The 21447-nt window shown below is 40.2% G+C and overlaps 1 protein-coding gene across 1 annotated transcript in view; it reads left to right on the plus strand.

Moving 5' to 3' along the window:
- Window positions 1-706: 706 nt before the first annotated feature.
- The window catches only part of LOC114662982 (uncharacterized), a 70111-nt gene continuing 49370 nt past the window's right edge, over window positions 707-21447 (plus strand). The window contains exons 1-7 of the mRNA XM_028816735.2: window positions 707-1315; window positions 5691-5786; window positions 8087-8320; window positions 8406-8565; window positions 8692-8751; window positions 12917-13444; window positions 18392-18963. Of these exons, the coding sequence (XP_028672568.2) occupies window positions 737-1315; window positions 5691-5786; window positions 8087-8320; window positions 8406-8565; window positions 8692-8751; window positions 12917-13444; window positions 18392-18963 (2229 nt within the window). The 5' untranslated portion in view covers window positions 707-736. The remainder of the gene's footprint in view (window positions 1316-5690; window positions 5787-8086; window positions 8321-8405; window positions 8566-8691; window positions 8752-12916; window positions 13445-18391; window positions 18964-21447) is intronic.

The raw sequence follows: 21447 nt of genomic DNA on the forward strand, positions 1-21447 counted from the left end.
TGCACAGCACTCACAGTACCAGCATACATACTGGCTATTATATCCAGCAACCTTGGGGGGATTCCTGCAAATTCTTACGATGTCTCACAGGGCAGCACGATCAACTGAGTCAAACACTTTATGAAAATCGACATGCTTCAAAGAAATTCAACTGATATTCACGTTTTCGCTCGAAGAGAACCCTCAGTGCTAAGATATGGTCAATAGTAGACTTCTTAGGTGTAAAACCAGACTGCTCCAGATGCTGGAGCAGCAAACACTTTCTCAGAGTTTGCTGAAATTGACTTGAGGTGAAACAAATTCAGTGGGAGAGTCACTCATCACTAGTCACCAGCATTTGAGCCACAGGTTTTTGGTGTTGTGAATTTAAATACTGTGCCAAATTACATCCATTTCTGGGTCTGACTAATTCAATTTAGGGTTAAATCAGTCACATGGCAGTCCAACCATTAAATGTATTCTATGGTTAGGAGCTGGAGGCTAACATATAATGGACACTAATCCATTTCAGCCAGTACCATGTAAATTCATTCATGTTATTCTTATGAACAGCTCATTTGAAGAGAATGCTACAGTCAGTTCTGTTTATGACAGGAGGCTGTTCTCTGTTCCTGTCGTGCCTCTCCACTGTTTGTCTATGGTCTGCTGGCTCAGATTTCAGTCTCCACCTTAAGAACTACAGGAAGGACATTTGAGCACAGTTGTTAAACCGGATTCAATATTTAGCAAGAACACAATGGCTGAGGCAAAGATTTCAGTGTCTCACGATCAGTTCACCTGCTCCGTGTGTCTGGAACTCCTGAGGGACCCGGTGACCACTGCCTGTGGACACAACTACTGCAAGCAGTGCATTGAAGACTACTGGGATTCAACTGGAATGTACAAGTGCCCACAGTGCAGGATGGTCTTTGTCTTAAAGCCCATTCTTCAAAGAAACACCATTCTAGCTGAAGTAGTCGAGGAGTTAAATAAATTTAACCTCAGCTCAGGTCCTCAGGAAAGCTCCATCGGCCCCATGGATGTTCTCTGTGATGTGTGCATCGGCACAAAGACGAGAGCCGTAGAGACCTGTCTGACCTGCCTGGCCTCCTTCTGCGAGACTCACATCCAACCTCACAGGGTGTCCGAAGCCCTGAGGAAACACAAGCTGGAAATTCCGTTTGCTGACCTTAAGCGAAAACTTTGCTTGAGGCATCAGAAGGCTGTGGAGATCTACTGCAGGACTGACCAGACGTGTATCTGCTATTTGTGTGCGGCGACTGAACACAAGAGTCACGACACGGTGACGCCTGATATGGAGAGGACTGAGAGGCAGGTAAAGTGGAGGAGCAGCAGGGTCATTGTGAGGACTAAAATAAATCAGAACAAGAACAACAATGGGAAAATTAATGCTAAAGGGGGTGTCTAAGTCATATTTAAAAAGACCATTAATTTACAATTACATTACAACCAATCTATAAAATATACAAAACATTCACAACTTTCAGGTGTTCTACTCACATTTTACCATTCATTTTCTGTAGGGCATGAAACATCATTTACACTCCAAATGTATTTAAATACGTCTATATTTTTATTTAGTTTATAACATTAAATTCGACCTTCTATGAATGCATACTTTAATAACAATAATAAAGTGTCAGTGGTTGGTTAATTTTTACCCAGTTCTTCTTGCTTTTAAAATGACCATTGTGTTTGTTTACGTAAAAAAGAAGAACAAACTGGGTTCTTTAAATGATGTATGTGGAAACTGTAAATATTGTTCATAATTTCTATATTATTGTCTTTTTAAAGAAGGTCTCCTCGGTGTTGTAACTTTCTCTGCTGAAGCAGCTCTTCTATATTCAGTTTATACCTGCTTTGGTACTCTGCTGCCATCTTCAGGATTTGTGCGCTCATTCGCATTATCACGACATCCTCTCTCATTTCAAATAAACAAACTGTGTTTTATCATTTACTAAACCTTTCATCGATATGCATTTACATCATTTACACATATTTCAAATATAGATTTTTACAGGATTAACAACAAATGTCTTTCAGGTGCTCCTACAATTCGAGCAAACTTTTTTAAGAGATTCTCCAACAGTTCCTTCTGTTTGAAAGTCTCTTTTCAGTGAATCATAGCAACCCATTCGGGAGCGCTCCTGCGTGACGTCATCAGCGACTGTCGTTTTGTCGGTTGATGTTTAAAGTGCATGCACAAGAACCTCGTGAGTAGCGAGTCGCGACTCATTTGATTCGTGAACAAGTCACTACCCGATAATCAGACTAACGATTCAAGTGGATTTGATTCGCAAACAAATCATTACAAGTTGCACATTCTCATTCACTCGTAATGAAACGTCTTACTTTAATTATGTATCTTAAACTTGTTATCTTGCTTGGTGTACGGCATCAGGACAACGTCAAATAATACAGGTGCTGGTCATAAAATTAGAATATCATGACAAAGTTGATTTATTTCAGTAATTCCATTCAAAAAGTGAAACTTGTATATTAGATTCATTCATTACACACTGCCTGATGTATTTCAAATGTTTATTTCTTTTAATGTTGATGATTATAACTGACAACTAATGAAAGTCCCAAATTCAGTATCTCAGAAAATTAGAATATCAATTAAGACCAATGCAAAAAAACGATTTTTAGAAATGTTGGCCAACTGAAAAGTATGAGCATGTACAGCACTCAATATTTAGTTGGGGCTCCTTTGGCCTGGATTACTGCAGCAATGTGGCGTGGCATGGAGTCAATCAGTCTGTGGCACTGATCAGGTGTTATGAGAGCCCATGTTGCTCTGATAGTGGCCTTCAGCTCTTCTGAATTGTTGGGTCTGGCGTATTGCATCTTCCTCTTCACAATATTCCATAGATTTTCTATGGGGTTAAGGTCAGGCGAGTTTTTTGGCCAATCAAGAACAGGGATGCCATGGTCCTTAAACCAGGTACTGGTAGCTTTGGCACTGTGTGCAGGTGCCAGGTCCTGTTGGAAAATGAAATCTGCATCTCCATAAAGTTCATCAGCAGCAGGAAGCATGAAGTGCTGTAAAACTTCCTGGTAGAGAGCTGTGTTGACCTTGGACCTCAGAAAACACAGTGGACCAACACCAGCAGATGACATGGCACCCCAAACCATCACTGACTGTGGAAACTTTACACTGGACCTCACGCAACGTGGATTCTGTGCCTCTCCTCTCTTCCTCCACACTCTGGGATCTTGATTTCCAAAGGAAATGCAAAATTCACTCAGCAGCAGTCCAGTCCTTTTTGTCTTTAGCCCAGGCGAGACACTTCTGACGCTGTCTCTTGTTCAAGAGTGGCTTGACACAAGGAATGCGACAGCTGAAACCCATGTCTTGCATACATCTGTGTGTGGTGGTTCTTGAAGCACTGACTCCAGCTGCAGTCCACTCTTTGTGAATCTCCCCCACATTTTTGAATGGGTTTTGTTTCACAATCCTCTCCAGGGTGCGGTTATCCCTATTGCTTGTCCACTTTTTTCTGCCACATCTTGTCCTTCCCTTCGCCTCTCTATTAATGTGCTTGGACACAGAGCTCTGTGAACAGCCAGCCTCTTTAGCAATGACCTTTTGTGTCTTGCCCTCCTTGTGCGAGGTGTCAATGGTCGTCTTTTGGACAACTGTCAAGTCAGCAGTCTTCCCCATGATTGTGTAGCCTACAGAACTCGATAGAGAGACCATTTAAAGGTTTTTGCAGGTGTTTTGAGTTAATTAGCTGATTAGAGTGTGGCACCAGGTGTCTTCAATATTGAACCTTTTCACAATATTCTAATTTTCCGAGATACTGAATTTGGGACTTTCATTAGTTGTCAGTTATAATCATCAACATTAAAAGAAATAAACATTTGAAATACATCAGTCTGTGCGTAATGAATGAATCTAATATACAAGTTTCACTATTTGAATGGGATTACTGAAATAAATCAACTTTGTCATGAAATTCTAATTTTATGACCAGCACCTGTATATGTATTACTTATACACATATATATATATATATATATATATATATATATATATATATATATATATATATATATATATATTTGTTATGCAATCAGATGGGACCAGTCAAACCCAGTAATTTCCGTATATGCCAAACTTGAAATGAATCACATGAATCAATCAATTTACACATTTAGTTCGAAAGACTCTGATTAGTAAAGTGAATCAAAATTCAAATCACTACTTTTAAGAGAAGGTAATCATGTTTGCTCAACTGCAATAGGAACATTTGTCACATTTGTTGTTGACTCGTAAGAAACTATCCATACACACACACACACACACGCACACACATACACACATATATATATACACATATATATATCAATTTGATTTTTTACCACACGTCAAGTTAACTCATTCTGTAAGGTCCTCTACTCTCTTTATGACTCTGGTAGTGCTGTCATTTTAATTCCTGCTTTAGCCAACTTTTAGGTGGTGTCAGGACTCTCCTTGGTGCATGAACCACTGACCCATCATATTCTCTCACTTTAATTAAGTAAATAAATGGAAGGACAATTTCATCATCATCATCATCATCATCATCATCATCATCATCATCATCATTATCTTCTTCTTTTCCCACAGGGATCAAGGTTCTTGATCATCTTCTCTAGTTCCGTCATGCATCTCCTCAGCAGTCAAGCCCCTTTCCTTCATATCTATCTATCTATCTATCTATCTATCTATCTATCTATCTATCTATCTATCTATCTATCTATCTATCTATCTATCTATCTATCTATCTATCTATCTATCTATCTATCTATCTAAATCAATGGAAGAACACCACACCCTTTAAAACATAATGAAATTGCTGCACAATTGTCCATGCTTCTTGTTTGCTGTCTAAGGCAAATTCATCTTTCCATCATTATCTTAACAATTACTTGTACTTCTGGGTTATCATCTTAAACTCCCCTTTTTTGGTATCCTTCTTCAACTCAAAGTTGTGGAATCTTTTGCCAGTACCATTATTGGTACCATGTGTTTGTTCCTTTACTTAAATAGGAGCAAACTGAGGATTCATTAAGTAAACTTTATTGCACTTATTCTTCATCTGTATTCCTCTCTATGTAAGTACTGGCATCAACTACTTCTCCTGAAGCTCCTTTTTTGTAGTCTGTTTATTTCTGCTTTGGTACTCTGCTGCCATCTACAGGATTGTAATGCTCATTTACATAATAACCACAGCCATTTTTGCTCGACCCAAGATAAAGCTGAGACAGAAATTCCAAATATAAAAATGACTTGCTAGAGTCTCTAACAGTAGCCCCAAAAGCTTAACTCTGGTTTATGCAAAGTTCTCCATGCTGGAGCACCTGTGACATGTTAGCTCAGCGTGTTCCCCCAGAAGGTATTTGGTGCACCTTTTAAACTAATAAGACTTATGTGCCATCTAAAGTTGTATTTCTTGTATTCATTGTCAATTGTTTATATTGTGGGAGACACACAGTAAGAATTTTTTTGTACCCTCATCACAAAAATAAATCTGAACATGAAATTTAGCTAAAATCTATTCTGTCTTAAAATAATAATCAAGGATTTTATTAAAATTCTCTCCTAGAGATACATTTTTTACATGAAGATTGGCAATCATTTGTACTGAGCATCGATCCAAGTTAATTAAATCTCTCATTTGTATTCTGGTGTTTCCACGCAGGCCCAGTTGCTGACCTCACTCAGCGACATTAAGGAGAAAGTCCAGAGCAAAGAGAGGACCCTGACAAAGGTGACAGTGACAATAGCGCAGCTGAAGGTGAGTGCCACAGAGAATAACTTCATATGGCAGGTGTGAGAAGAGTACAGCATCCCATTCACTTCCTAAAGCTGGGCATCTATGCGGCCAAGGCAGACTTGAGCTGACACTGGATGTGCAGACAGAATCGTTAATTTCTGGTGCAGTTTTATTTTTCTGCCATAGCAATTTTCAAATTAGAGAAACTGCAGATTTCTAATTCCTTCCTTTTGTCTGCAAGGCAATGCAATTTGACTTGAGTGACTGAAAGAATTCAATATGACAAAAAACTGTATAAGTGAGAGGGGGTCCGACAGAGGGCTAGATTAGTGGATTTGTGTCAGTAAATAAACTCAAAGTGTTGTTAACAGTGGACTTGTGCTTGTGGCATCGAGGTAAACAAACCACTTGAGCCTTCTAGATCTGGATAACGCTTAACAACAAAACCTGCTTTTAACTTGTCAATTACAATTGAATTCATTAATGAATTATACCAACAAAAGTATTTTCTAATTTTTTCTTGTTATATGGAGGAGCAACAGTTATGTACAGTACCTGCAAAACATGTGGCTGTTTTGAAGAAACAACATTGCAAAAACATTGTGACCACCAGGGGGCCCTACAGAACCCCAAACAGGACACACATTAAAGCACCACAAGCTGATAGGATAAAATAAAGGATTTTTATTCCTTTCTCAAGCACCTCTCCTATTCTCCTTCCAACAGCAAGCCGGTTACATAATAACACAATGAATCTTCCTCCTTCCATCCTACAGATGAGTCTTTCCCACTTCCTCCTGACTCTGACTCGTATATGTAAGGCAGCGGGCTCTTTTTACTTTCTTGTATACAAAGTAAAGGGAAAGTATTGTAATCATCCAAAGATTCGATGTCGGGATTTTGATGAATCTCGACGTTTTAGACCTCCTTGACTTTCTCATATACAAAGTATTGAGAAAAAATTGGAATCGTCCAAATATTCCATTTCAAGATTTTGATGAATCTCAACATTTTAGACTTCCCTATGTCCAAAAATACCATTTTTGGAATTATGTCTGTGCATCTATCTGTGTCTGTCTGTGTGTGTGTGTGTGTGTAAACACGATAACTTGAGTACGCTTTAACTTACTGTAGATCAACCAAATTTTGCATACCAGTATTAGGTACAAAATTTAGATTTCTCATATAGGGAAATTATTGTAATCGTCCAAAGATTCGATGTTAAGATTTTGATGAATCTCGACGTTTTAGACCTCCCTGACTTTCTCGTTTATGAAATATAGGGAAAGTGTTGTAATTGTCCAAAAATTCCATTTTGAGATTTTGATGAATCTCAATGTTTTAGACTTCCCTGAGTCCAAAATTACCATTTTTGGAACTATGTCTGTGTGTCTGTGTGTGTGTGTGTGTAAAAACAAAAACTTGAGTACGCTTTCACTTAGGTCAACCAAAATTTGCATACAAGTATTAAGTATAAAACGTAGATTTCTATCAACTTTTGAGCTATTTCCGCTCACTAGAAGTGGTATTTTACCTTTTATTCGTGCAGCTGCAGAGTCCAATTTATTCAACTTTACTTTTATAATAATTGTTCAATATAGTATTAATTTAATTTGATTTGCTGTTGATGGTTCTTTAATATACATAATAAAAAAATACAATCATTGTTTTGCGGTTTACTCCTCAAATATCCATCCCCATATCTGAGTATATAAGAAATTCTAGGGGAGAGTACTTCCGATTTTTTATATTGACTCAAGAATGCTTCTGATGCCTCCGGGGATCCCTTCTGAGCCATAAGGAAAGTAGGGAGGTCCTCCCCCAACAGCACCCACTCTCAGTCCCCAGGGACCCTGACAGGACTGCACTTCCAGACTTCATCTCCCAAACACACCTGTGGGTATCCCAACTAGTTTGGCATGTAAGGACCACTGCCACCTGGTGTATGAGGGATGTAACCACTCCTGACTCTTGGCTTCTTCTGGTCCCTCCATTAACTTACATCGGCCATGTGTAAGTTAATTATTTGTTCCGCCGGCCAATCCGTCTGCGTTGTCATACTGGCCTCCTTAATGTCTTCTTCCCTGTCTTATCCAGGATGCCCGTTCTCCTCCTACACCACAGAAGACACACCTATCTCTAAAGTTTTTCTAGACATATCTTATTCCATGTGGATCCAATGTTAGAATTATTGACATTGTGTGGTGACAGTGATATTACAGAAAGTTTACTCTGTCTAAACAGAGCTTTATTGAGTTAACATGACTGAAGCTAATAAAATTCAATTAACATGAGACTAAATCAAATTATGTTCTAATCAGAGATCTGCTGACACAGAAATACGAGAATATGAGAAGACCTTCACTTCTCTGCTTCGGTCCATTGAGAGGCTGAGGTCCCAGGTGACTGAAGTGGTCAGAGATCATGAGCAGACGGAAGTGAAACGAGCTGAAGAGCTCAAAAAGCGACTGGAGAAGGAGATTGAGGAGCTGAAGAGAAGAAACACTGAGTTGGTAGAGCTCTCACAGACAGACGATGATATCCATTTCCTCCAGGTAACATTATTGTATCTAAAGGAAACCAGGAGATCTTTAAACACAAAATTGTCCCTCTCTCAATTTTTTTCTCCTTCTCCTGCAGAAGTTCCCAACTGTGCGTGCCTGTTCTGAAAGTCAAGAAACAACCAACACTGCTATAAATGTACATTTCTTCCTTGAGGATCTGAGGGAGAATCTATCAAATCTGCAGAAGTGTTTAAAGGAGGTCAGCTGCTGGAAGTTTGTGAATATCAGCAATAGTGGTGAGTTTGGGAGACTTCATACATACAGCAGTCTTTTGTAAGAGTAAGTGAGAAACCTCATGGTAGAAGTTGAAAATAACCAGTTCTTCACGACTAATGCAGACATTGTCTTCTTCTTCTCTGCAGAATACATGGTCCCAAATTCTGTTATGTCTAGCACAATTGACAGAAACATTCTTTTAAAACGTAAGTTTTAAAAATATTTTTAAAAATATATTCAAAATGTCAAGCTTTCTTATCTACATTACTGTTTCCCTGTGCATGAAGATTTGTAGAGGGAACTGAAAGAAGCTTAGGCAGGTGTGAGGGACCAACCAGGATGGATTCTGCTTCCTTGCCTAGCCATAAAGCCATTGTAAAGGAAGGTCAGTAGGTGAATGATGATTTTCGTCTTCCATGCCAGGACGTGGACACAGAAAGATGCTGCATCAGCAGTTACAACCGGGGTTGGCATCCCAGCTACCATGGATGACACTGTGGTCGGACTTGGGTACCTAGAAGGTCAGGACAGTGGGTGACTGCCTTCTATGGGCAGAGCTCCCTCCAATTACAGTGGGAGGCAGTATCCCATCTGGTGAGCCCCAATATGGTCACCCGCAGGACAAAACATAAGTTGCGGTCCCAGAGGCCTGCCATGTTCTGTGGAGGCCTCTAGGGGGAGCTGTCAGATACACACAGAATAAGGACTGTTAGGGACCTGCCTGGCCCGCAATTAGTTTCTGGAGGCAATAGATTAAGCTTCGGAAGCACTTCCGGATCTGAAATTAAAAGAGAGCTCTCCACCCGGCCCACGGAGTCGGAGTTAAGAGCAAAGAATAGCAACACTCCTTTGAGAGAAGTGGAAGAATAAATAATAGAAAGAGAGCAAACAAAAACAATGGAAAGATACTTTGTTACATAAAGATTTATTGTGAATCTGAGACTTGTGTTTGGGGTTTGGGGCTCAGATGCGCCACCCTAGGGGCAACACCAGACAGATTTTTAGTTCTTTTTTTGTTTGTTTGTTTTCCTCAATCAACAAAAGATTGTGGTATTAGATCTCTGTGTGCTGAGCAGGACAAGAAAATGTTGACCTCAAGATTAAAAATTTCCCGTTTGACTGCTTTATCCAGCTTACAGTGAAATACGCATCACAGTATTGTTTTAGAAGTTCCTAAACATAAAAAACTCTTTAAAACTTGAACTTCAACACGATCAATGAGAATACACTATTTTATGTAACATAGCATGTCAGTAGTGGCAATGATTTGTGGTTAATTGGTTTTGCAGAAAAACGTAAGAGCTTTGCTAAAGAAATTGTGAAACAAGTTTTTGTTTCATCATAAGCAAAATTTGCTTTATTAGAACTTAATGTTTTCATCTCATCTTCAGCCACCCCAGAGTGGTGGCTTTGAGGCTATGGATCTGTGTTATTATCTGGAAGAATGCCAGTTCGAATCTCGTTACTGCCTGAAGGGACCCTTGAGTAAGACCCTTCACCTAATAATCACTCCTGGCGTTGACCCTGCACTCTGACCTCCAAAGGTTATGTGGAAAGACATTTTCCCCTCAGTGATTATCAAAGTATATCAAATCAAACTTTAAACATAAAATGTGTATCAAACACATAAACATATACATAAAACAACTGTTACCTTGTAATAAATGCATGTGTTAACAACACTCTCATGAGCGAATCAACTCACACAAACTTAAATTTGGAGCAAAACTTCCAATTCCCCCACAAGCAGAGTTTCTCCATAGAGGACTTCAAGGTGATGAGGATACAAGGATGCAATTCATTTGTTATCTTAAAAGCCTGCAAGTTGATTCTTCTGCAGTCAGTTACATGGCTGGTTTGTCATGTCTGTGTCCTCATTTAAGATGTAAGAAACAAAATAAATGAATGATGACATTACAAGACACAAGATAATAATCATCTTGACTATACTGGCCCATCTACGAGGGACGTTCAAAAAGTTTCCGCACTTATTTTTAACTCTGTTTATTAAGAATTTCAAAAGCAAATTATATCACTTTTCTACATTGTCACCTTTGCTTTGCGATACAATTTTCCCAGCGTCGTACCAACTTTTTAATGCCCATTTCCTACTCCTCCTGCCTTCACCGTTTCCAACGAAAATATAAAAGTGTGGAAACTTTTTGAATGTCCCTCGTATATAAGAAAATTGTGAACTTTAGATGAAAATGACTGTGTACTTAGCATTCATGCAAACCTGGGCGACTGCTTTTTATCGAAGTCCATTGTCTCCATAAGGGGAAAACTAAATGAGCATTTGACGATAACAAATTGTAGTGATAAAATATTTTGTCCACTTACTTTATCCAGCCACAGGGGGAAAAAATGTAAAATCAATAAATCGCAGCCTAATCTGGGACTGTGATCAGGACACCGAAAATTGGTTGGTTGTATAAGCGATTAATTGTGCTAGACTCAGAAAAGCCCCCTCATGTCAAGAGCAGTACATTTACATACATTTACTTACAAAAGAGGTCAACATACTCGAGTAAACATTAGACTGGGGGGCTGTTTAGTTACAAGTGGTGTGACAGGTGTAGCAGATATTGCTTTGAGCCACCTCTTGAACCCTCAGGTACCACTCTTGAGACCAGGTAAAAATACAATAACTATTTATTTTGTTATTATAATGTGCACAAAGCACTCCACACACCACACTCATATACTCAATAAACTATTCTCTACTATAAACAATCCTCCACTCCCAGACACTTCGCCCTCCTACCTCCCAGCTCAGCTCAAATGTTCTGGGCTTCCCAGAGTCCTTTTATAGCTCCTGACCCGGAAGTGGTTCTAAGCACAACCCACAAGTCCATTTCCTTCCGGGTCAGGGCAAACAGTCTTCTTCATCCCGGGAGCACGTCGCTTCCTCCAGTCACGTGACTGACATGCACTCCCGGGTTATAGGGCATGCAAGAGCCCACTAGCCCCCCTACAGCGACTCCTGGCGGCCCCTAAGGTATCCAGCAGGGCTGTGTCACAACACTACAAAGTCCATGAGGCCCTGCTGGAACTCGGGGCACGAATATGCTGTCCGGAGGGCTCCTCCTAGCGGCCTGGGGGTGGCGACCGGAGTCCATAGCCGGTCATCCGTCACACAGGACAATGTCACAAAATTGATCATCACAAGTGAAGAGCTTGGAACAAAATACAAGTGAGTTACACTTCCTAGGTTACAAACACCACCTAACAGCTAAAATCAGTTACACAGAAATTCACCAAAGAAGAGAGTCTTCAAATGCTTATTAAACACATTGAAGGAGTCTGAATTTCAAAAGGAGGTGGGCAGCTGATTCCACCAGCAAGGAGCTACACATAAAAATGGTTAGGTGTGAGATTTGATGTGAAGCAGAGGTAGCATCACCAGATGCTGCTCATCAACAGACCTGAGTTGTTGAGAAGGAGGAAAGGACCTCACAAGTGTCTCCATCTACAGAGGTGCTGACCCATTAATTAAGCTGCAGGCAAACATCAAAGATCTGAGCATAATGTGTGCTACTACAGGAAGCCAGTGTAGTGATCTGAAGAGGGGAGAGACATGTGCCCACCTCGGCTGATTGAACACCAGATCATGTGACACTGCATTTTGAGTCATCTGCAGCCGTTTGGTGACACATGCCAGCAGATACTGTTCCAAAGACAGGACCGAAGACTGGACCACAGTTGTGCTGCTTATTCTGTCAGATATTGCAAGATGGAGAGGATATAGCAACACGGTCCCTGAAAGACAGCTAGTCATCTAGCACCAACCAAACATTGCCACTGAACTTGACAGTTGTTAGCAGTAATGAGCCGAGGTGAACAGATATGGAGTGCTGAATAGGCAAATGAGCTGGGATAACAAGAAGGTCCACCTTTTTCCAGGCAGAGCTGGAGATGGTGTTCCTTCATCCAGGCTACAATATGAGTGATATATGCAGAGATTCTATCCAAACCATGTGTTCCCTTGGAGGGAGTGACAAAGAGCAAAGTTGACGAGAAATGGGGCACTGAGGTGTGTAGTGACAGGATCCTCGATAAATGAAGCAATAAAGATCTTACAATCAGAAGATGTTTGAACAAATTGATTTTTTTTTGGGTAAATGTAAGCCACCAGCACACCCCACACCACTCTCAGATTCAAATTCAAGCTACATGTTATTGTGATGTATCTGCCTGTCCTCCACAAACAGACAAGAGGTCACAGACAATGAGTACGACATCATACAACATATACAACATTGAACGATAAATTAAAAATATGATCATGCAGTTCCTGTCCCCTATTATATGTTTAAGTGTCATAAGGTACCCCCTCTGATTTCCATTTCTCGCCCTCTTTTTTCCCTTCAGATTCCTGTGAACTTACACTCGATCTCAGCACCGCAAATGATCTTCTTCTTTTTTCTGATGGGCACAAGAAGGTGACGTTTGGCTGGGATGATACCCAATATTCACCCCACTCAAACCGATTTGACTGTGTGCCTCAAGTTCTCTGCAAGGAGGCTCTGTCTGGGAATCAGAGCTACTGGGAGGTGGAATGGACTGGAGACGGGACTGTTATAGGAGTCACATATGAAGGAATCAAAAGGAAAGGAGTGGAAGATGAATGTTTCCTGGGACGTAATGACCAGTCCTGGAGCTTATGTTGTTATGATTCCCATTATTCTGCTTGGCACAATAACAAAGAGATCGTCATTTCCTCCCCACGCTCTTCTAGAATAGGTGTGTATGTGGATTTTAACAATGGCACTCTGGAATTTTATGAAGTGACTAACACTATCACCCTCATGCATACGTTCAAGGCAAAGTTTACTGAGCCCCTCTATGCAGGTTTCTGGGTTACTGACAGCGTAACAATCTGCCAACTCAGTCAGTCCAGTCAGTAACTGTCAACACAGCTCAGACTAGAGGATTATCTTCTGACAATGGGGTCTTATTTTCAGATGGGACTAATAAGAAAGGGTAACAAGTGAGGGCAGAAAATCAAGAACTGGAAAACGGATGAGCACTTGTCAAGATCGACAAGGTAACTCCTCAGTTGTGTACCTTTTGGTAAAGGGAGCACAAATGATAAAGAGTTAGAGATTTCAATGTTGTTTTTTCATCTTATAGTGTTACAGTGGTTACCCCTGATGCCTCACAGTTGCAGAAGGTTGGTTTAAAATCCTGGCCAGGGCACTACCTACGTGGAGTTTGGGCATTCTTCTAGGTGGATGTTATTCCCAGATCTCCCAGCTTTCTACCCACATCCTAAAGTTATACCTGTTAGGTTAGTTGGTGTGGTGTGTACCTGAGGGCACACCATCCAGTGGTGGTTCCAGCCTCATGCTTGATGCCTTCTGGAATGGCTCCAGCATCCACAGTCCTCCTTTGGTTTAAAGGTGGATAGATGGTGCAGCTCATTTCAGGTGAACTTAATGTGTTTTAGATGTTTTCAAACTTGCAAAAGCTTTAACTTAGCTCCCCAGTGGTTTTGAAGAAGAGACCTGAATGGAAAATACTTCCTCAATCAGTGCATGCCATCTTGTGTGAATATTTAATAAAATAACACACTCAGAGTTTCACCATAAATAGCAGAAGTAGGGAAAGATGACTGTTTGTTCAAGTGTAGTGAATGGTATTTTAAAGCAGAGCAGTTCATTCCTCCACATGGCAGTTGGCTGTGTTCCTCAGGGCTGAAGCCACATAGGACACCTGCAATGCATGCTGGGAATTGACTTTTGGAAATGCATTGTTTCCAAAATACCTGGAAGTGCACCAGTGGACTTGTGCATGACACCCAAAGCAGTTCTCGAGTCTAGTTCAAGAGTCAAGAGGCAGCAAGCAACAATCACTCGGAGTATAGAAGGAGAGAAGAAATTGATCATATATCTTATTCTTGTCTAGTGATCATTGGAATCGTGGTTTTGATAAATAAATACCCTTTACTTGAACTCAGACTTGTGTTGGGTGAGATTGTGTCTGAGGTTTGGGGCTCAGTCTTTTGTTATTTGGTATTCCGAGTCTTAGACAACCAGAAAGTGCATGATGTTGTCCGTTAAACCGTCACAATGACGCTATCACACTCCTCCACTTCTGCTTGCAAAAATGCCATTGTACCAAAATATGAAATACATTTTGCACGTTCAGAATCAACTTAAAGCATTGAACTAGTTACAGAAATGAATTCAATAGGAAAGAAAAAAGAAAGAAAATATATGGAATCAAACCAGAACAGTTGAGACACATTCCCAACACATCAGCAGAGAGTATTAAGCCAACCCAGAGGGCAATGAGCTGGGAATGGGGAAGTCAGTCATTGGCAGACAGAGTCGCCTTTGGATGTTGTGCTTGAGTAACTTATCACACATTCCATTTAATTGTGCAGTCAGAAACTTTCAACTGGAACTCCTCCACAGATCAGATTTCCTACTTCATCGACCTCAATCTCAAAATAAAAGATGGCTGCACTGTGCATAAATAGTTTGTGAAAGCTGTAATGTTATACTGTTTATTAGCACTTCTTTAGTACTAGGGTGTTGTACTGTGTTAGCCATCTCGTCTGAAGAAGGGGCCTGAGTTGTCTTGAAAGCTTGCATATTGTAATCTTTTTAGTAAGCCAATAAAAGTTGTCATTTTGCTTGACTTGGCACTTCTGTCTCTTTGTGTCTCATTACATCAGTCATAAACAGTCATCATCTGTGGAAGTGCGAAATACCACTTAATGCATTGTTAACAACTGGAAGAGCAAGCACAACAAAGGTTTTCCTGGATTTGCTCATTTAAGCTCCATTCTATTTAAAGTGGCAAGTCAGAATTTTTGAGTTCCTAGTTGGAATTTTCAACTGGCAAGTCCCTTAGGTCAGATTTGCAACTCGGGGCTGGTCTGTCAATTCCATATTTATCTGACTTCAGATCATGACATCTGTACAAAATGGTAACATACACCACAAACTTTAGTGAAAGCTGTAGTATTATATTGTTCATTATCTCTTCCGTGTTCTATTTGGGTCTCATTAAATCAATCGTACACACAGTGCTGTCCAACATCTATCTGTGGATGTGCAAAATACCCCTGTAATGACAAGAAGAAACAGAGATAAAGAGTTGGGGCACCGTAGCGATCCCTGTATAATTGTAAATTAAGTTTTAGTCTCTGCAGACGTGAGTCAATCTCCTACCGGCTCCAAGATAGCGACGGAGCCATTTTTCAGTCGGGAGAACAGGAACAGGGGGGTTCAGATGGTCAGGAACAGGAAGTGATGTCATAAGGGGGTGCGACTGTCAATCACTGCTTCTGCTGAAAGTGGAAAAGAAAAGGCTTTCGGCAGCAGTGCCAGCCCCTGGTTGGGAGTGTAATTACATTTTTATAAGCCTTGAAGTTGTCTCCCGAGTGCACGTGTGTGACCGCACGTAATGCATTGTTAACAACTAAAAGAGCAAGCGCAACAAAGGGTTTCCTGCAGCTGCCCATATTATTTTCTGAATATTTCACTGGAACACAGTCAACTCGGGTGTGACATCATTTCCAGCTCCGACTTCTGAGGTAAATGGGATGTTTTTTTTTGGAAGTTGGGTTTGTATACAAGTCACCTGACCTGTGATATTTAGATATGCCCAGTGGGGTAAAAAAAGGAAAAAAAAATTTTGCTGGTTAATTTGTTATTTTGTATTCTCCAGCTCTTAATCAACCCTTAATGTTAATTTTTCTGGCAACCTCTTTTTTGTATGTTTTATTTTGTTCATAAATAATCTTTCTGTTACTTATCTGGCATGTAAAAAAAGAAAAAATGCAAAAATATCTTAAAAAATACTATTTTAAATAACAGATTCCACTTCTCCCAAATGTCAATGACCACAGTTGCTGCCTGTCTCAATGTGTCTATTCTGCACCTGATGATCTTGACTTTGCTTTTTATTCATGTTTGGTTTGTAAAGTCCTTACTGTGAAGAGTGTTATTTAAAATAAAGGCAGGCTGATACATCCATTCTTTAAAGGAGGATTTGTTTATGCCTGGATATTAATTTACTATGGTGAACAAAAATAAATTTGACAAAGCAGCAGTCAAAAGTAATTAAATAAGAAGCAAAAAGGAAGAAAAATTCTCTTCTGGGAATTTCCTTACTGGCTTTAAGGACGAAGACATCTGTGGTGTGTGTGTGTGCGTGTGTGTGTGTGTACTCCTGACCGGGAAATTCAAGGAAATAGACAGAAACTGGTTGGGCTAACAGCTTTACCAGCTAATCTGAGCAGTTGAGAAAGGATCTTTTACAGGTGTAATTATGTAAAGCTGCAGTGCATTTTGGGTAATATTCTTTAGCATGTAATATTGCTTTGCAAAATGTAACGTAAAAAGACTTTAAGACAAAGGGCATACAGTGACTATTATTCATTCATTTATTGAATTTTCAAAAAACATTTATTGCAATGCATGATTACCAGGAGCCAGAGGTTATCTGGCAGTAACTGGCACAAACCAGGCAGCAGTTGTGGATATAGTCCTAGATCGATTATTCATTCATTCATTCAGCACATTTATCCCAGTACCTAACTGCTAGAGATTATCTACTTGGCACAGATCATTTGGTTATTTATTCATTTCAATTTTTAGACCTACTTCTTACAATTAACAGTTTGGCTTATGAGAAGGGGACTCTTTATAACTGCCACAAGCCAGGAGTCAGTCCTTGTCTCATTCATTTTTCAGACCTCCTTATTCCAATTTAGGGACATGGAGGGTCATCATCTATTTTGGTAGCATCTATGGCAAGTCAGGAAGCAACACCAGGCCAAGGCCCCAGTGTGTCACAGCACATTCTCACACACGCACACACAACCACACAACTCAAAACAGACCACTTTAAATTTGCTAATAAAACTAATAACAGCAAAGTAGATTTGTCTGTCATTGAAATGAAGTCTCCACTTGTTTAAAATCAATGTGAGTAGACAGGGACTCAGAGAACCCATGATGGTCCTTCACATCACACCTCAGCATGCATCACTCCACTTACTTCAAACATCAAAGGACGGATACATTCAGTTCAATTATTTGCTGTAATTATTTTCATAATGAGAAGCTTGAACAAGCATTGAAGAAGAATATGAAATAAAACCATGCAACAATGGCATAAGCAGTAAACTGGGGTTCAGCTCTTTCCAGAATGCAGTTCACCTCTCTCCAGATATAATTCTCCGATTCTACAGGGTTGTTCAAACATTTGATCAAATGAACATCATCTCGGTTCAAATTTGTAACAAGAACATTGAGGTCTGAGACATCCACAAGTCTTGTGACAAACTGCCTGTTGACTTCAAGTCTTCTCCTGCCCTCATAAAATCACATTTGAACAATTCAAAGCCTGAGCTCCTCCCACCCCGAATATCACAAGATTTCTGAAAACACAACTAACGTCACTTATCAGCAGCAGCACCGGAGGGGACACAAGTCCATCAGATTATGATGGCATCAAATTATGAGAAGCAGTGAAGATGAAAGTTCAGAGCAAACAGGTTTGTCCTGGTTTTCGACTGCAGTGAGGTGCCTGACTGCTGGTGACAGCTCCCTCCTCTTACCAAAAGCACACTTTTTGTGTTTTGGTAACATTAGTGTAGACAGATAGGGTTTCCAATTTTACATGAGCAAAAAAAATCCTCCATCAGCTCCTCACTAAGGCCGAGCTCACGTCACTTTATTGTGAAACTGCAGTACGAGTCACCAGAGCAACCAAATTCCAAGCAAAGCTCCGCCTCACGAGGAACAGGAAACCTGGTAAGGGACTTTTCCTTTATCTTCAGTAACATTTTCAGGATCTCAGAAAGACCTCATTCTCTGTGATTTGCAGTGATGGAGCCTGATGCCTTCATTCATCTGGATGAATTTAACTGCTGTGTGTGTCTAGAGATCTTGCAGGATCCAGTAACTACTGCATGTGGGCACAACTTTTGTAAAATGTGCATTGAAGGATTTTGGGATGCGAATGCATCATGCAGCTGCCCTCAGTGTCGAAAGAACTTCAGTCCAAGGCCAAATCTTCAGATAAACATCCTACTAGCTGAAGTCATAAAGAAGTCCAAGCATCAGCAGCTGATAGAAGCTCAGAATGTCCTGAGATCGGGAGATGTGGCGTGTGATGTGTGCACCAAGAGGAAGCTGAGAGCCATTAAGTTCTGCTTAACTTGCCTGGCCTTCTATTGTGAGACTCACATCCAGCCTCACAGGCAGTGCGAAGCGTTAAAGAAACACAAAGTGGTGGAGCCAGCTGGACACCTGCAGCAGAGACTTTGTGCAGAGCACAATACAATGGTGGAGCTCTACTGCAGAACAGATAAGCAGTGCGTCTGCTTACAGTGTGCGGCCGATCAACACCGGAATCACGAGCTGGTGGAGATGGAGACGGAGAGAAAGGCAAAGCAGGTACTATCAGAACTGGGGGAGGTCCGAGTGTTGTAGTCTTTATTTTGTGTGTGTTTGTCTAATTATTTAACTGGTTGCATATTTTGTATATCTCATGATTATAACATGTTTGGGGATACCCTGTGCATCACTGCCATGTGTTTGCCAGCACTTGTAACCGTATAACATCATAGGTGCTATTATTGACATGCTGTTATACACAGCTAGGAGGGTTGATGGTGTTCATAAGTGCTAAAAAATAACCAGATGATGGAGCTAAAAGCTGAAGAGATACAACAGAATAGTGTCCTGAAGGAGTGAAGCTTTTGGCATAAATATTCTGGTGGGGTCATATAAAAACTTTCCTGTATCTGACTTCTGAGCAACTCACCTAACTAATAATGTCTGTCGCTCTTTGGCTCATGAATACTTAGACATGTAAGTTCACATAAAAGCTATCAATCAATGGGATGCTGACATGTGATTTGTCATGAATCAAATCATTGTGATACCCTCTTGACATCGTCATCACCTGAAAAAACAGCCGTATAAATTTAAACACTAAGTAAGCTGAGAGCCTTGTGATCATTAGGTGCCAGGAACATGCATTGGTTCCAAGTTACCATAATTAAAATTGCAACATCTCAAGATAAGAATCAAATGGCTTTGAGGTGAAGAAGGAAAAAAACACACAGACTACACACACTACGTGTCTCAAACATGAGACTCTGGGGCTGTAAGGTAGCAGCATTAACCAATGTGCAGCCATACAGACATATTTATATACATACATACATACATACAGACATACAGACATACATACATACATACATACAGACATACATACATACAGACAGACAGACAGACAGACAGACAGACAGACAGACATACATGCATACATACATGCATACATACATACATACATACAGACAGACATACAAGCCTGATCTTACTGAACCAGGAGTTTGAAACAGGAGTATCAGACTGCTGGCTTCATTTCACAAAATGGAAGGTGCACACTTGAGGCTTCCTTGATGGATTTTCAAATTTAGGGCATCCTCAGCAGTTGGTGGCAATCAAGATGCAGTGTAATGCTTTTTGAACGATGCACTCCTGATCTTGGTCTCCTTTCTTTTCCCAAATTACTGCAGCTACTTTAAAGGAAGGAAATGGTGCTGTTCTCAGGTTATAAACTGATTGGAATAGCTGCCTTAAGGTTAAAAATTACTGGTGTAATACCGAGAGAATATATGAAACAGAAATACTTTAAATGTGAACTGGCTCTGTAGATAAATTGCTTTTCAGAGTCATATAAATTCAGTTCATCCTGGTTCATTTGAGCAAAAATGAAAACAATATAAGCAGTGTTTGGTCTCAAAAACTGAGGATTTTCCACTCCAGAACAATGGACATCACCTAAAATATTTTCCCTGGTAATGCAACGAGGGAGATAATTTTGGGCAGGCCTGATCCAGCCCTGACAGTTGGATGGTGTGATTAAAGAATGGGAAATAGATAAGAATTCCAAAGAGATGCATAGATAGAAGCAGAAAAATGTGGTTGGCACAGTTGACCTCCTTTTCCACAAACGTATCGGCTTACATGAATGCCAACTCAATGAACAATCCTTAGAAAAAGTTTTCATCTTTTGCAAGGATCACTGTATGAAATAACTCTGTAAGCATTGTCATTAATACAGCTCTTTAGAAATAAATTGATCATACATCATAAATGGGGCATGCAATGGACTCTGGGTGATTGAGTTTGGACTGGAATCCATGGCCCGGAGGACAAATACGCCACGACCCAGTCCTTCCAGGCGTCCCGGCCGGGTCTGACCCCCAGCCATGTACAACAATAGATAGATAGATAGATAGATAGATAGATAGATAGATAGATAGATAGATAGATAGATAGATAGATAGATAGATAGATAGATAGATAGATAGATAGATAGATAGATAGATAGATAGATAGATAGATAGATAGATAGATAGATAGAGTTTCATCACACAGTTTTGCTGAATAATTTGTGTACTGAAAGTCCTCAGTGTTCATGTGTCCAGGAGAATAGTGACCAGTTCTTTGGAGTTTCAAAAGTGAATAACCTTATAAAACTTTGTCCTGCATTACCAAGTAAAGTTTTTCTCAGCTGCTTAAGCTGAAGGCTGAAGAGCCTTAATTGATCTCTGCTTTTCATTCATTCAAACAGACTTGCCCTTGTTTCTTTTCATACACCATACCTAACTTGCACCTGATGATGTCAGGATAGGCTTTAGCCCTTGAGATCCTGAAACGACTTAAGCTAAATCAGTAACAAATGGAAGCATGGATGGATATTTGCAAAAGGTTTTACTTGGCATTCTGAAGCACTTATATTGAGTATCAGATGTTTTTCCTTTGTTTAGTCTTTAGGTTCTTTCCTTTATAGTCCATGCGCACCATGTCTTCTATTCAGTCCTTCCAATTCTGATGTTGTCTCTTGTTTTTGTCTCTTAAACCACA

Source organism: Erpetoichthys calabaricus, chromosome 12 (genome assembly GCF_900747795.2).
Source record: "Erpetoichthys calabaricus chromosome 12, fErpCal1.3, whole genome shotgun sequence".
NCBI classification, from domain to species: domain Eukaryota; kingdom Metazoa; phylum Chordata; class Cladistia; order Polypteriformes; family Polypteridae; genus Erpetoichthys; species Erpetoichthys calabaricus.